General features: G+C 39.2%; 1 protein-coding gene across 1 annotated transcript in view; it reads right to left on the minus strand.

The window, feature by feature from the left end:
- The window catches only part of NF1 (neurofibromin 1), a 164,701-nt gene that overhangs the window by 90,473 nt on the left and 57,080 nt on the right, over positions 1-17,148 (minus strand). Inside the window, exons 25-32 of the mRNA XM_065418088.1 lie at positions 16,563-16,679; positions 15,768-15,949; positions 15,447-15,658; positions 14,379-14,540; positions 13,447-13,550; positions 10,134-10,269; positions 4,611-4,673; positions 93-251 (exon numbers count right to left, since the gene is read on the minus strand). Of these exons, the coding sequence (XP_065274160.1) occupies positions 93-251; positions 4,611-4,673; positions 10,134-10,269; positions 13,447-13,550; positions 14,379-14,540; positions 15,447-15,658; positions 15,768-15,949; positions 16,563-16,679 (1,135 nt within the window). The remainder of the gene's footprint in view (positions 1-92; positions 252-4,610; positions 4,674-10,133; positions 10,270-13,446; positions 13,551-14,378; positions 14,541-15,446; positions 15,659-15,767; positions 15,950-16,562; positions 16,680-17,148) is intronic.

Here is a 17,148-nt window from a genome sequence, read left to right on the forward strand (position 1 = left end):
TTATTTAAACAGAGTTAAAGCCAAATTAAATCAGCTAGAAAACACAGTAAGTCCAAATAAAAATACAGAATCAAGCAAATTCAATCCTTCACCTTTGACATTAACTTCAAGCCCCTTTCAATTCTAGGTGGAGGCTTTTTATCTAAAATCCCTGCCTCATAAGGGGAGACAATTGCAGGATTGATGAACCTTAGGAACATGGCACTTCCAACTGCTCCAATGCTGTTCTGAGGAAACCGCTGGCTGACAACCTAAAAAGTAAAGTTGAGAATTATAAAGACACAGTTTGAATTAAAGTAAAAGAGGAAGGAATGCTGCAAAAAGTAGCTGTAGCCCAATTTTAAGTATTTATCAAACACTCCAGACCATAAATATAACTATACAGGATTGATACATTTGAGTAGGATTATGCTGATTTGAGAATATTGTTTAAATCCGGAGTTATAATGGCTTAATAACCTAGAGAAATAACACCATCATGATAATTAAGTGCAAGAGGAAGAGGGATATTTAAAGCAGACAGTACATAATTTTACTGCAAGTTTCATATAACCATCCCCATGTGGGTGAAATTATTTAGTAGAGGTTCAAATTGGTACAAATCCAAGAAGTAGTTTAAAAATTATTAGTCACTAAGAAAGTAATAATTGACAATTATTCCAACATATTCAATTCAGATATATATTATGTCCCGGTCAAAAACACGGGAAGAGTGTTGTTTCTAATTTGTCAGATTTACTCACAGAAGCCTCTTCACCATTAAAATTTACATTATAATGATTCTTGGGTACTTTTAACCTTGGAGGAAAGACTTCATTGGAACCTGAAAGAAAACTTGAAGAGAAATAACCCACCATTTCAACAATTTTGCCAAATGAAATGATATGATCAAGAACAGATCAGTTATATTGGAAAAGAGGAATTCTGCTCTTCAACATTATTCTTAACTTGCACACATTTACCCTTCCCTCTTATCCACTTCAGTGCCCAGCAAAATCATATAAAGATGGGAACAGAATTTGCTGAAAAACTGTAGATTTAGGTACTACTTTTTGGGATCCAGTCCAAAATAGTTAGAATATTTTGTAGAATGAACAGAATGAAATATATAGAAAGAGAAACTAAGTCTTCTGGATTATTACCTAAAGACCCTTTGCATTTAAATAAATAAAAAGGCTTATGAACTCAGGGGCTGAAAAGAAAAACTTGTTTTAAGGGTTAGAGCTTAGAGCACTAAACTGACTGGAAGTTAGTTCATCTGAAAAATCTTTGAAATGAGGTTTCTGAGAAATGCAGAGATCTGAGGAGAACCTTCTAGACTGCTAAACTGAGTACATGTACTACTTAGACTTCTGAAATGCCATCTGAAGAACATCAGTAAGAATTATACTATGGGATCTTAGAAAAATCTCCTGTGGGTGATATAGTGATAGCTACTTCTGTAGATATGAAAGTTCATGCCCTTCAAACCCGACAGTAGTTCTTTAAATCACCTTTCCATAAAACAGCAGGAGGCTAGGCATTAAACAAGTTGATTTACTCATCTGATCATCACATATATCAGTATGGTTTTTTGCTGTACACAGGGCTTTTAATACAATACTAGAGTTCCCCAGCTTGATCTACCATCTCAATTTTAAAATGAATGAAGCTGAGGACAGACAATCCATGAAGAAATTGTACTGATAAGTACGGATTACATGTAAATTACTTGCAGGCTACTGGAATAAATTCAGTGCGAAAGTCAATGCTGTCAAGGATAATTTACAAATAAATATTCACGACTATATTTTTAGGATTGCTCCTTTATCAAGTTCTATTTAAGGTTCCAAGAAGCAAACAGGGAATGCGATGACTGGATCCAAGAGCATGTGCTTTTTCAAAATAGCCTGTGGAACAGTATGTATTGTTCTACAGCTTATTGTTTAGAAGGGAAGAGAAATGCAGCAACAATGTTATTTTAATACAAATAAAGATATCCTGCCACGGCGAATGTAGGTTTCCAGGATTCATGAGGACTGAAGCGGTTATGAATGCAGCTGAAACAACCATGGTGTGACCCCACAGCCTAAATTTTGCAACCAGTTTTTGTAGTATTATGTTATTTGGTCCTTCCGTTTATTTGTTCTTGGTTTCTGGAACAGGAGAAGACACTGCAGAAAATCCCTTTGGGGTAGTTCAGGTCTCATTACCTTTCATCCATGAAATGTTACTGACGCTTACTCTTAACAAGTATATTGAAGAAATGGAGTGGGGAGAAAGCACAAAAGAATTGTTAGTGTGGAAAAGGTACCTTCAGAAGGTAATTGACAGCACAGATTAACAGGATCAGTGTGTGTGTTCTCATTTGCTTGTAGAAGAAGGCTGATAGAGGTCTCTGAGAACACCAAGAAGTTCAACAAGCTCACCAGGGAATATTCTAAACAGCTAATGATGAAAAAGCAAGCAATAGCTCAGGGACACCTCTGCCTATAAGAACTTTAAAAGTCAATATAAGTGTGTTTAATGAATGAGAAAGATGGGTATCAAGGTTTAGGATACCCAGGGGTAGTAGTGAACCTGCATCATTACCAGTAGCAGTTGTGCAGGCAATCCAGGCCTCAGAATTCATTTTCAAAGGGTAAAAGAACCTAGAAATCTTCAACATGTAAATTTTGCTGATGAAGAGGCGTGATTAATAATGCATGAAAACTTAACAGATTATAGTTTATTTTAAGTATTTGGGTAATAGTTCCCAGTTTATTTAATTTATATTTAACTAGACTACTTATTGTGTTTAAAACAGCTTTCAGTTACCGAACCGCAGCTACTTTTTCAAATATGACTAGTACCAAGAACCTTAAAAGTTGAAGAACCCCCACCGAGAACGAAGATAGAATAAATGTACATTATGTCAAAATAAATGAATATTATTTTCAGAGGCAGGGCTTTTTAAAAAGTTAGTATAGTCACATGGCAGATTTTTTTTAGTACCGCAATCCATTAAAACATCACAAGTTCTGTATTAAAGTTTAAACTTCAATCAAAACCAGACCACTTTATCAGTAAACAGCAACAAAATTTGATTTCTATTAACCACTATTGACCAAAAAGTCTTAAGGTATGAAATTTTGCAATATTTTAAACAGCTTAAATCTCAGTAATGTTCCTATAAATACACCGTTTTGCTTCAGACATCAAGTATTTATTAGTAGTGTTCAGTTGCATACATCATTGAAAATATATCAGTGTGGCTCTGTATAATTTAAGTTAGATAAATACTGCTCAAGAGCCAGCAGGAGAAAGCATTTTTTCCTGGATCAAAAGGATTATGGTTAAAAATCTATTCTTTCTCAACGGCAATGGTGTAGTAGTTTAAAAGAAAAGAAAACTGTTAGGACCAGAATAATTCTCCATCAGATAAAATTAAGAAAGGTCAACCTTTCCTCTGCAAAGTTTCAAATGTGCCTTTAGCCTTGCAATGTAAAGTTTAAAGATAATCCTATACAGACTCAGTACACAGAGTACTATTATATTTTTCAAAAATAGGAGGAAATAAATGATAGAGTGTTTAATGTAAATTGCATCTGTTGCAAGAATAAATCTCCAGTGTAAAATTTAGAATATTTAATCCCGTTTTCTTCCTAGACTCTGTATTTCAAAAAGATTTTTAATTTTAAATCCTTAAAAAAATAGAGTTTCAGGATAAAATCTAACCCTACTAAAGATGTTCTTAACCCAGAATGACTGTCATGCAACTTCTAGTTCACCTGAAATGCCATGGAAAACATATCATTAATACATAGCACATATTAAAGACTATTTTTCTTCACTTACAAATCCACCCACAATTCTCACGATTTCACCAATCACTAATTAACTTTTTTTCAGAATAATCCCATGCATTCTTCCTTTATGCATCTTATTCTCCACAGTATACACACACTACAGACTGAGATCGCTCAAGACACAATAAATCTTAACTTCCAATGACATCACTATATCAACACACATTTTCTTGTAAGGAAATCAAAAGCATAATACTAAATTGTCAATTTAAAATCTATCTTCTTTAACCCAGTAGTGGCTTACCTTAGGAGATTTGCTCATTTTGTATAAGTACAAATGCTAAATTTTATTGGTTACTCACAAAGTAAAACTTAAGGGAAAATAAATAAAAAATAATTCACACGACAATGAAGTGAAACTACTTTTCAGTGCAGTATGTGTGTTAACCTGAGTTTCCCCACTTCCAGGAAAAAACACAACATCTACAAACCAAGATGTTAAAATAAACCAGACCTGGATTTTCCTAAAATCTAGAAGTCATTTTCTTTTAACGTTTATTTATAATTGCAAATGGTGGCAAGGACAGAAGATCAGAATATTGAACATCAAGCAGTAAGGTTAAATATGCCTTTTTGTTGACTCAAACAGGCACACAGAGAATATTTAAAATATAAACTTAATTCCAGTGTTAATTGAAATGAAAGCTATTTTTGTGCCAGAATTAGTAGAATGATTTTATAGTGAAGGTCAAATAGGCTAAGGTGAAGATGTTCTGAACAAACAGCAAAAGACTTTTGTTTTGCTTTGAAAGAAATGACTAATAAAAAGTTCTCCAAACTTACTGATTTTTTGTTTTCCTTTTTTTCTTTTACGGTAGCTTTATTCAGTAGAGAGTGGCAAGTTGCCTACAGAACAGAGATGAGCACAAACAAGTCACAGCACCAACTACATACAGCAACAAAAAACAATGTTGACTTGTACATAAAATTACACAATAAAATGTAACAAACGTAACAAAAAATGAAATATATAAACTAAAGTTTGATGGAGTTTTTATTCCATGTACTCATTTTACTACATCTTATTCACAAAGCACTAAATACAATGCAAGCAAATGTTGGGTTTCAATCATTTCTACTATTTCTGGCTAGGTTAAAAGTCAAACTTCTTAAATTTGCTTATGATAAACAATATCAAGCATAAATTATTATATTCAGCTTTCAAAACATGTTTTGCCATACCCCCAAATATTTTTTTAAATAGTATATTTCAAAGGTTTAACTTTTAAAAGGTCTACATCACTTTTTAAAATAATTTTTGGTTTAAATGTTCCCATGTTTCTCTGTGTGTCCTTCAATTTAGTTTAATGTATGATTCATATTCATAATTTTCTCATCTTAACATAATTGGACCACAATCATGGTTTAAATTATTTTAATGGATGGTACAATATGGCACAAAGTTTCTGTAAATAAAAAGAGTGAGAAAACCAGCAGGTCTATGCAGAAATTGATACTGATTTAAAATTCAAGAGCTTTGACTAGGCCATGACTATTTTTGAAATTCATCCCTGGTCAAAGGGGCCAGCCCAAGGCCTGTACACCACCTCACACTATCATTTAAGTCAGATAGTGGAGCACAGCCCTTCCGTGCTGTTCCCTCTACACAAAGGTGATCACCACCCATGAGGATAAAAGCCACATCCTCCACATTAGCCGAAACTAACTATTTTGAATAAAGCAGGAGTAACCATCAATACAGATTACAATAAAATAGCATTAAGGAGGAAACATGTGCCACACTAGAATTTGGCATTTTGTTACAAGGAAGCTTACAAGGCACTCTTAAAAAAATAAAAAAATAATAAATAAACCGCCACAAGTCAAAATTCAGGTAGATACTAGAGCCCTGCATGGGATTATTTTTAATCCCGCTCCCGTCCTGCCCCACAATACCCATTCCCAGCTATTACAGCAGCTGGTCCTGCAGGATCCGCAGGATCCCATCCCACAATACAGACTCCCTCTCCTTCCTGCTATTATGGCAGCAGGTCCTGTGGGATCCCAGTCCCACTGCAGGGCTCTACACTAGTACCGTGCAGGGCTCTAGTAGATACCATAAAGTCTGCGTAACAGCCTACAAAATAAAAATGCTGGAAATTTAGAGAAAAAAGTTTTCATCTCCAATCCCCTTCATATTTACCTTCTAGCACAGTGGTTCAACCCACGGGCCACTTGCTATCCAACCAGCACACAGCTGCAGCCCATGTGACATCCTTAGGGCCATAGAGGTAGTATACATATCTTGTGCGGATGTATCCCACAAAACACAGAGATCTCCATACATGGCCCACAATGGTAAATAGGTGGATAACCACTGTTCTAGCATGTACGATTAATTCAGCACAAAATCCACCTACTAATAAAACTAGTTTCACACTGCTGAATCTGGTGTAAGGGCAATTCACAACTAAAGTTGTGACAGATCAGCTGAAATTTCTATTCTATTTACTAAAAAGAAATTTTAATGCTAATCTCAGAAATAGATACTGCCACACACACTGTGCATTAGGGAATAAATTTCTGTAGCAAATCAGAATCCCATCCTCATTTGTTAAGAAAAAACACAGGGCTCTTTATACAAACCAAACAGCACTTTTTGCTAATGATATGTTGACTTAGTTTGTTCTTGGCTTCCTATCTTGCACAACATATGGAATAAGTTACCTGAAAACGAGTGAGCATGTGTACTAACCATTGCAATAACCCGAGGCTTAACTATTAGTTACATGTTGGTGATTTACACAAGAAGGAAATACCTCTTATCGTGAATTCTATTTCCACTACCCAAAATGCTGTCCCGTGTAGTCCTGACTATCCAAATTAAATCTGGTTTAATGAGATTGTTGCATTAACTGAAAGCAATTCATTTTCAGAATCAATTCTGATTAGTATTTCCTTCACATCTATTTTTGTGACTCCATTTATACACCCAAAAAAACCACTGCAAAATTAGTCCCATTTGCAAGATTGAATATACTTCATGCTGGGAGATGGCAGACTCCCTTAGGGATTTTTATGAGGTTGCTTAAAAGAATTGTTTTACTCTTTACCAAACAAAATTATTGTGTAAGGGGGCTGTATGTTAAATATGAACCATAGCCCTCTAAAGGTAGAGTTATATAATGCAAAATAAACAAAGAATGACAATTTAGACATAATTCTCATTTCTTTAGTCTTGGCCACCATCTTCAAATTTCTCTAGTACTTCTGAATGTAGGGGAATAAGCTAATTAATGTTTTGATAAACGAAACGTGGTGTAAGGAGGAGAAAGCGGGAGACAATGGGCAAAGAAATGCAAATAAAAGGCTACTCACAACAAATTCAAAATCAAGCCTTATTTACAGCAGGCTAAAGATAGCAGACTGTTCAAAGACCCCAAGTACTCCTCAATTGCCAGATGAAGACTGGTTTCTTTTAATATTATATTTTTCCAATTAATCTCATTTGTACTTTTTTGGCAAAGTCCAATACTTGGTTCCAAGAGCAACCTAGTTGGTACATAAATGCTTCAAAATGTGAGAAGTAAAAATGTGTCTTCTGTAGGGTTTTCTCTGGCAATATCTCAATGTATATGTTCCAGTAGCCATGGAATTGAACTAAAAAACTTCTGTACACAAATAAATGTAACTGTTAGCAAAATACTGTTGAAACAGAAATAGGTTTGAAAATATTCTAAGTAATAGCATACATGTTCAGACAAAGATACAAGAGACAGAACCCTAGACCAGAGGAAATAATGTCATGTAACTGAAGCAATAATCAAGGTTTTATCTAAAGTTGTCAGTCAATAATGCTAAAAACTCCCCCACACATCATCTTGAAAGGAAACCTGCCTCTCATCCCCTCAAGCCCACTGGATGCAACTTCCTAAAACCACCACTAGATAGAGAGAAAATGAATGATCAGACTATTTTATATCACAGGCACAAGCTATTTTTGTAGATCTAGACCCATGTAAAAGAAAGAGTTGATTAGAGATACCTTTCAATGACTTGACTGTGAAATAGATGCATTTCTCTTTATTCCCCTTATTTGGCATTTTGTACTTGAAGACTTGTGATTAAAAAGTTAAAAAATAAAATAATCTCCGCTCAATTTATTTTGGATATCTAATAATCTTCAGGAATTCAAGAAAAATCCTATATTTTCAATCAGCACCAAAAACAATGCATTGTTTGTAGAGTACTAATCTTAAAAGCCAAAGAAGTTACATTTATAGAAGGAGTATTCAATGGGTAGAAAACAGCAATGTAGTAGTTCTGTCTACCCCTTGTATGGGTAATTCTTTTATAACACACAAATAGCTCAGGAAAGTGTGTTCTCCCGTAACTTAAGACAGGATTATTTGCTATGGATAAGTATCTTTTTCTCTTTTCCATACTGACCTGCATGCTGCCAAGCAGGATTGATTCTTTGATGTATTGGCTTCAACACAAAAGTAATTGCAGATGGGGTCTCTGTTTTTACATCGTCTTACTCGCACATGGATTTTTTGCATCCCACCTTTAAAATTTAACTTGGATACCACTCAGGGATCACCAAATGAAATTAATAGGCAGCAAGTTTAAAACAAACAAAAGGAAGTATTTCTTCACACAATGCACAGTCAGCCAGAGGATGTTGTGAAGACCAAGATTGTAACAGGGTTCAAAAAACAACTAGATAAATTCATGGAGGATAGGTCCATCAATGGTTATTAGCCAGGATGGGCAGGAATGGTGTCTAGCCTTGGTTTGCCAGAAGCTGGGAATGAGTAACAGGGGATGGATCACTTGATTATCTGTTCATTCCCTTTGGGGCACCTGGCATTGGCCACTGTTGGAAGACAGGATACTGGGGAAGATGGACCTGTGGTCTGACCCAGTATGGCCATTCTTATGTGCAGAACATATGCTGCACCACCCCCATTTTAAGGTTACCAGTGTCCTATCTGCCAATAGATGAACTTAAAACCTTCCCTCCTATTACAATACATAGCTTCATAATAGAGAATGCTTTTATATGATTATGTATAAGAGCTTAGAGAAATCGTCTTTCAGAAAGTGCTTGATGAGAGAGCACAGTACGTGTAGGACAAAGGAAATCAAGACTGAATGTTGCACTGGCTTGGCTCTCTCTATGCTCACAGACAGAACGCTTCCTGAGTCCGCATGTTTTGCTAGCTTCAAGAGTAAGTCCTAAGACAACTCTTTAACATTTCGGGATGATATGCTGCTTGAGACAATCTAAATTTAAACTTACTGATGCAACATCAGCTTGGAATTTAGAAGTTTTTTTAAATGACGGGAGTCAACGAAGAGCCGGATCTGACAGAGCTTCTACTAAAGTCAATAGAAAATTTGCATAAAATAGAGTTATAGGAAGAGACCCTCAAACTGTGAAGCTTGTGTAATAGTTTCCACTTTAACCAGCTTCACAATAAAGTGACCTGAAGAACATTCTAAACCGTTAGTTCTGTTCATTTGTATCTGATGAAGTAGTAATATTTCTGCAGAACTAACGTGGATAATAGTTTTTATACTTTCTTTTACTGAAACAGAAAAACAGTTACGTTTTACTTCAAAGATAACAGTCTGTGCACTTACTGTACTGAAAGTAGAGGACTGAAGACAACTATTTAAATTCAGTGACCAAGCAGGCTTTTTAATAGCTCTTGTATTTATGCAGCTAACACCACTGTAGCTAATATCTATGATCTTTTTAAAGATTGATTGAGGGATAATTATACTATTATGTAGAGCAAACCATCTATTAGTTGAATGGATTTTATACAGGGGAAGTCACTCCAGGTACAGAAAGTAAATGCGCATATTCCTATTAAATTCAAAACACTTGTTTATCTTCCTCCACACTTGCCAGAGACTTTCCCTCTTTGCTGCCCTCACCCTCAAAGGCTCCACAAGGTACACTTCTGGCAAGAACAGCTTCCCTCTTACCTCCGTAACTAAACAGTGCTGTGCCTTTCGTCTCCTAGCAGAGGTATTAGAGCAAGACAAGATGACCCCACCCTTATTAGCTCAGGGTCCTCCTCAGCTGTGACTTCAAAGTGGCGTTACCACAGGTCTGCCAGGCCAGCCCCATAAACACAGTTCATTGCCTAAGCTAAGATTACGCACGGTGAAGTTCAGCTTGGAGGATTAACTACATAAATCCTATAAAACAGTTTTAAGGAAGAAATAGTCATACCACTTTATTATTGGCCCATGGCATGAAATAACAGTTTTAAACCAGAAATTCTGACCTTTACAATCTCTACAACAAAACTTGGGGTTTAAAGATTTAAACCCCAGCTGTGGGCATACCTGGTACAGACAATGGCACACGCTGCGAAGCTGGGGTGGAAACTCAGAAGAGGAATTAATGATTGCATGGAAGAATTTCTCAGTCATCTGCAGGAGACTCCGTTGGTTGGCTTCAAGACTTTCTGTATGCTCCAATCTGCAACAGACCCATACATATATGACAAGCTTTCAAAACGTTACCATTCAAAAAACATACAAGTTGCTCTTATATGTTCGATAGCATGTTTCAGTATAACATTACTAGCAACCTTGTGAAATGCTAATGACCTACCAATAGATTAAATCTATTGTGCAGATGTTTCTAAGAGGCAGAATGAGTTGAACAAAGTAGTTCACAAATATCAGGCCATTTTACAGCTTTGTAAAAAACCATGATAATGGAATTCTCATCCATCATTACCCAGCCATGCACATGCAGTTTAGGGTCTCACATACCCATGCAGGACAAGAAGTCCAGCAGCTGTCTACTAAAGTTGAGAACATCTCCAACAAGACAGGTATTGTTTGTGCCTTAAGATCCGCATAAGTAACAAGTTTTGCCAGGGTCATGGTTTTATTGAAAGTTCAAGCAGTTACTGAGGTAGCCATAGATAGGTATATTTCATGCCGGTAGAAAGGGTACAAATGTGGCCATTTATTGCTTCCCAAAGTCAAAGATATGGATACAAGCACAGAAAAGGAAGCTTATGTTTTGGGGAAGCTATTTTAGCTAGTGTAAAATAAAAAAGAAAAGGGGGAGACAGAGAACAGAATTAGAAAAAAGCAACTACAAAATAACCATTTAGTATAAATTCTGAGGAGATATGGGAGTAATCAAGACAAAGCAGGCCATATAAAAGGAAAATCATTCTATATTAGTTGATCAACTGGTTCAGTTGCTTAGAGCAGATGATCTGCAGAGCTATGGGCAAGAGTCACATATCAGGCCAGATTCTTATGGCCCATATTCAGGTACGCAGTGGTGGAGGAGGGGGAACTGACACGCCAGGGGCATCTACCCCCTTTCCTGTCCATGGCCCATGTAAATGTGCGACAGAGACTGCTTGAACTTACAAAGGGAGTCCCATAAGTTAAAACTGTATCCGCCCAAGAGAGCCTGGTGGTTTGCCACCCGGAATTGCAGGCGGCTGTCGAATAAATTTTCCTCCCGAAAAGGTCCAGTCTTTTGGCCTCTGTTTTTGGGGGTTGAACTGGTGTGCCCTTGCTTGTCCTTTTTGTTGGCTGCTGAGATGACCAGCAAGCCTGGAGGTGGGTGGGTATAGAGGTACTCAAACCTCTGGCCGGGACGACGGACTTTCGGTCCTTTTGCAGGTGGGAAGGATGGACGACGGGGTTTGCCAGGGGGCTGTGGCAATTTTCAGGACCCCATCATGCACTGGTCGTGCGACACGGGCAGGGTAGAGGCCGAGAGCACACTGAACAAGGTGTCCGCCTGCTTGGCCATCTCCTCCACTTCTAGGCCCAAGTTCTCAGCCACGTGTTGAAGCAGGGCCTGGTGTTCTTTAAAATCGCCCAGTGGGCTGGCCCTTGAGGGTCCCGTCACCGCCTCATCCCCAGGGATGAGGACGACAACTGTACCAGGGGAGGCCCTGGGGTATGACCCCCCAATGGGGGAAGGGGATTTGGTGGTGGGCATTGGCTCCTCTACGCCGACCTCTGAGCGCATTTCCCGCACCAAGCCCGGAGCCGTCAACTGTTGCTCCGAGGTGATGGCCGACGAGTGGTGCAAGGGGGGCATCGGCATCACAGACATGCCACACGCACTTCAATAGGGCCACAGCATTGGCCAATGGCCATGCTGCCACAGCGGCACCATAGAAGTCGACGCAGCATCCAGTGCCCAATCGTGCTGCTGATGCCTCGGCAAGGGGCTAAACTACCCTTCCGTGCCAGAGGAATCCCCTTGCGGTGACCACGGTGGAGCCATTGATGCCTGCGTTTGTTAGCTGATCGTCGCCACGGGAGACCGGTGCTTCGAATAGGAGGACTGGTACCGCGACGGAGATCGTCCCCCTGGAGTGGGTGACAGGGACCTGCGCCGAGAAGACGACCAGCGGGAGGGTGAATGGTACCGGTAATGCAGAGACCGGCGCCTCCCACAGGCGACCTACATCAAGAGGGCGGAGACCTTGAACGCGGTGCCGGTGATCTAGGCTGAGCCCCTGAGGATCTGGGCTGCGAAGCGTAGATCTACGGCATGGAGTCAGAGAGCACTGCCTCGGCTCAGGAGATCGGTGGCGCTCAACTGCCTCTGGGGGGTCTTGGCGACTACCTTGCCTAGTAGGGAGCCTTTGCCACTCCCTGGGGCACATGCGGTGCCAGCAGCGCTAGTAGAGGCCTCTGCTCTCTATGCGCCAGGAGAGCCTGGGAAGGCGTCGATCCCGCCACAAGTCTGCGTCCCCTACTGCTCCGGGGAGTCGGCGGTGGATCCTGTGGGGGACTAAGGGCCCTGACTGGGGAGGCACGTCCACGTGGCTCCAGTGTGGGCGGGCAGCCCGAACTGGGTCCTTTGCCCAATGCCCCCCATGGCCTTTCTTCCCTGGTGCCGGGGAGCTGTGTTTGTTGGTCTTCTTCCTGGGCACGGTGGCAGAGAGTGGTCCCGGGGATGTGCTACGCACTGAGGCTGAGGTACTAGCGGTAGAGTTCAGATGGGACGGGACGGCTCAGAAGCCAGTCAGAGGGCAGTCTCCACGAGGGGAGCCCTCAAATGGATGTTGTGCTCCGTCTGGGTCCTGGATCAAAAATGTTTACAGATACGATACTTGACCTTCACACGTGATTCCCCCAAGCACTTGAGGCAACTGCTGTGGGGGTCCCTAACAAGCATATGCCTGTTGCAGTCCGAGCAGGGCTTAAACCCCGGAGGATCAGGGCATGCCACGCCTGGGGCGAAGTCCTCGATGGGACTCTAACTTCTAACTACATTTAACAATTATTTAACACTAACTTCTATAAACGAACTATTTACAAGGCCCTAAGGCCCGAAGTCAGAAGAGACGAAACGCCTAGCCCTGGCTATGCAAGGGAAGGCCCTCTGACTAACCACCATGGGTGGTAAGAAGGAACTGAGAGGGCGTAGGGTCAGCAGCTCCTGATATACCGACGCCCAAGCGCGGAACTCAAGGGGGTGCCACAGATGACCCTACGGATACCGCTAAAGCAAAAATCTCCCACGACTACGCATGGGGGTGTGCGCACACCTAGAATGAAGTCAACATGAGCAAGCACTCAAAGAAAAATGAATCCTGTCAAATTAGTATGGATGGGAAACAGCCTTATAAATAATCATGTTAATTTTTTTCACATTGCAAACCTTGTAGGATCCACCTCAAAGCTGACATGTTGCCATTCAGAGGATGTGATCACGGTCCTTAATAGAGGTTCCAAGAGCTTCTGCAGATATGTAGCACCATATACCTATGGAGAAAATACATCAGAATGTGTGGCCAGGCCAGCATAACTCAAAGCACAATAATATTTTCAAATACTGAGTATGTCAAGCTTTACATACTAATTCTATTTTGTCCTGCATCTGATTATGTTTGTACAAGCAATGAATCTTAAAATATAGTCTCAGATTATGTAGTTCTCACAGCCAGAATGCTACATACACAAGCAAACATATGCATAAGAAATGTGACTGCCTAACAGGTCCTAAAATATTAGAAGATGGATAAGAGGATGATCTAGTCCAACCACTCGCATCAAATAGGAAACAATTATACTCTCCTTGCATTTAATGATCATTGACTTGAATATGTCTACTAAGTGTGCTATAAATACTTCTACTATGCAAACTTTTCCATTATTGTATTCAACTTCCACCCTGGTAGCTCTGAAACAGACACCATGCAGGATGAATACTGGGCTCCCTGGAAACTTTCAAGGGGGCCTCCAGATTAAAGTGTGAACTAAGGAGGATGTGTCATGAAGTCTCCACAAAAGTTTTGCCGCACCACCCCATCCCAAATCAGGCCTCGGCATGGAAGGTCTCCAAGGATTAGACACCATACATCTTTATAAAAAATAACTGCATGGAATCTTGATGAACTTTCAAGAGTTGTCTGTGATTGTGTAGACAAATGCAGCCATCAAGTTATAGTTTGCACTCTCCAGTCATCAGAACTCTCTTATCTTAATGTAATCCAAATGCAGTTTCACATTTCTGAGTTAATACATTTTTTCCTGTTAGTCTTTCACTCTTCAAAAGAATTTTATAAATAGGCACCTAAGCTCATAACTTACCTTAAAACAGAAAGTCATTATTTTGCTGGCCAAGCTATTTCCCCTGAACAGAGTCTGCATGGAATCTGCCAGTTCCACTTCCTTAGAAAACATGTTCCAAAGCAGCTGGTAGAGCAAGTGCCGGGAGTCAAAGAGGGTGACCAGGACACGAGCTAGTTCATCCTTAAAGAACAGCAAAAAAGAGGTTCGTGTGTCAGAGCAGTAAAGAGGCTGGATTGTGAAAACCTCCCCAAACATCTCTAATGTATCCTGCACTAGAAAAAGAAGTCAATGACAATTTGCCTCAAGTATTCTAGCTTGCGCTAAATATTTTCTTCCATTTAGGAGTTCGTACTGTTTTGAAATATTTGACCACATTAAAATTTGTATAGCACAGGCTGAAGCATGGTCTAGTGCAGGAATTCCCCTGTTAAGTCTTGCAAGTAAACCTTAAAGTGTGCTCATCCCATTCCCCACTTCTAATTTTATTTCTAAATCTCTCAAGTACCCCATCAGACCATGTTATAATGGTAGGTTCTTTAGTATGCTCCTAAAACCATCTCACTTGTGAGCCTATGACGAACCAAGATGGAAGTCTAATGGATTCGCCCACTGTATAAACAGAGCACAGACAGAGACCAGGGAAAAAGCACATTAGGTTACCAAAACACAGGCCTACTCTGGTATTACAGTACATATACCCAACAGTCCCCACACTGAGCAACATTAAAAGGACAAGGAAAAACTATTTTACCATTACAGGCTAACAATTACTGTTTCAAGAACTATTTTAAAATATACCATAATGCTTTAGTTTAGACTAAAGCGCTCAGCAAAGTAGACCCAATCACAGTTGTGGAACCCTCTGAGAAAAAGGCCACATATTACAACACATAACAGGGTAGCCTCAACTCTTCATTTCTTTAGAAGACTTTTGTTTCAACATTATCGTTAAATTGGCAGAGCAGTAAATTTAATTCCAAGTCTTATGCAAGACTTTTTGAAGGAGATAAGCAGGTTACACCTTACAAAACAAAATGCACTCAAGGTTAACAAATATCATGTAACTGGAAGTGTGAATCAACTTACCCACTGCGAACAAGGGACCACATTGGCCAATGCCATAGCAATAGGTAGCTCTCCTTGGTCACCCATCATAGTGACCAATTCCACCAATCTCTCAAACCGATCTGCTAGTACAGTTTCTGCTAGCGTATCAAACTCTGTACCCTGCTGTAGAATTTTGGTGAGGACTTCCATGAATGTAGCTCTTGTTTGGAGATCTTTGTGATAACCTAAGCCTAACAAGATAGTAACAAATAAAGACTTGAGTAATGAAGTCATATACTTCTTAATTAAGGCTCAAGCCTTCGTATGTGAATCATAAACAGTTGTTTCTAACTACTTTACCTATTGAGTGCATAAGGCCACTGTCCACATTAGCATTGAGTAAGTTTGACATAGCAAGAACAGTGCAGTGTCGCAACGAAGCCAGTCTTCGAGACATTCCACGTTTCCTGCCACCTGTTTGTGCACTTTCATCTTCAACTTCACTACAGTCATTTAGAAGATTCATAAATAGAGTGAAATATCTAAAACAAAAATAACATTTGTAGATCTGGATAAGTGAGACAAATTTTTTACAGAGTCAAAAGTCTTCTAGCAGAATGGTCTAGGATATAAAATAGAACGACTGTGTTGTACACCTCCCAGAAATACAAGTTAGACTTGCTCTGGGTATTTTTCTCTTTTTTTGTTTTGTGTTTTACTGTGATTATTATTATATACTACAGCTTTTAAAGAATGTATTGTGAGAGTGGGAAGGCAGTATCACAAAGCCTGCATGGAGAATTCCTTGGACCAGGCAACTGAATTTCATGGGATTGTTTTTCTAAAAGATTGCATATTCTTCCATTCATAAAATTAAAATCCAAACAAGATAATTCTGTGAAACAAGCATATACACACGCTTGGAGAAAACAAAGTTACATTTAATAACTGCTTTCCAAATATTTTTGCTTTTACAAATTGAAGTGTTTGCTTAAACCTATGAGGTGGAGATTTGCAAATTCAGAGGATATACTGAGGCAACTCCCTGAATAAAATTAACCCTTACAAGATTAAAAAGAAATTTACTTCATAATAAACACAGAAGAATGTATCTGCCTTAAATTATAGTATAATTGAAATTGTTTGACTATTTACTTAAGAAATAATTGGGATTTGGCTTCCATCAGTTCAACACCATCTCCTTCTTCAGGCTGTAGTGGAAGCCCAGCGAGAAGAGAGACCACTGCTTCCATACTTGCTTGGTCTAGATCTCTGAATCAAAAATGAAAGAGTTAAATTAAACAGGGCCAGTGCCCGGCCTTTCCTTTGATGGAGTACTTAAGGAGTCATCTTTCTTCATAAGCCTAACTGCAGCTAAAGTGTCTCTACCGCATTCTTTTTTAAAAAGCTCCATACATTGAAAAAAAACAAAAAAACAAAAACAAAAAACTCTTGTATACTACAGCATAGCATAAAGCAGTACATCAACTTTGGACAGTGAGTTATGACCAAATTACACATTTAAAGAATAACCCTAAAACACAGCAAGTGACAGCATATATATTTCTTCTAACTTTATGTAGCTCATTTTGGCTACATATCCAAAACAGACATAGGATCTGTCCTGTTCCAACTAAAGTCAATGAATTTCTATGAACATCAACAGGAGTAGGATAAGGCCTGGTAAATACAAGTTCAGGGCTATAATCTTAGTCTAAAAACCTTACTGTGCCTACTAAAA

The sequence above is a fragment of the Emys orbicularis genome, chromosome 17, assembly GCF_028017835.1.
Source record: "Emys orbicularis isolate rEmyOrb1 chromosome 17, rEmyOrb1.hap1, whole genome shotgun sequence".
NCBI lineage: Eukaryota > Metazoa > Chordata > Testudines > Emydidae > Emys > Emys orbicularis.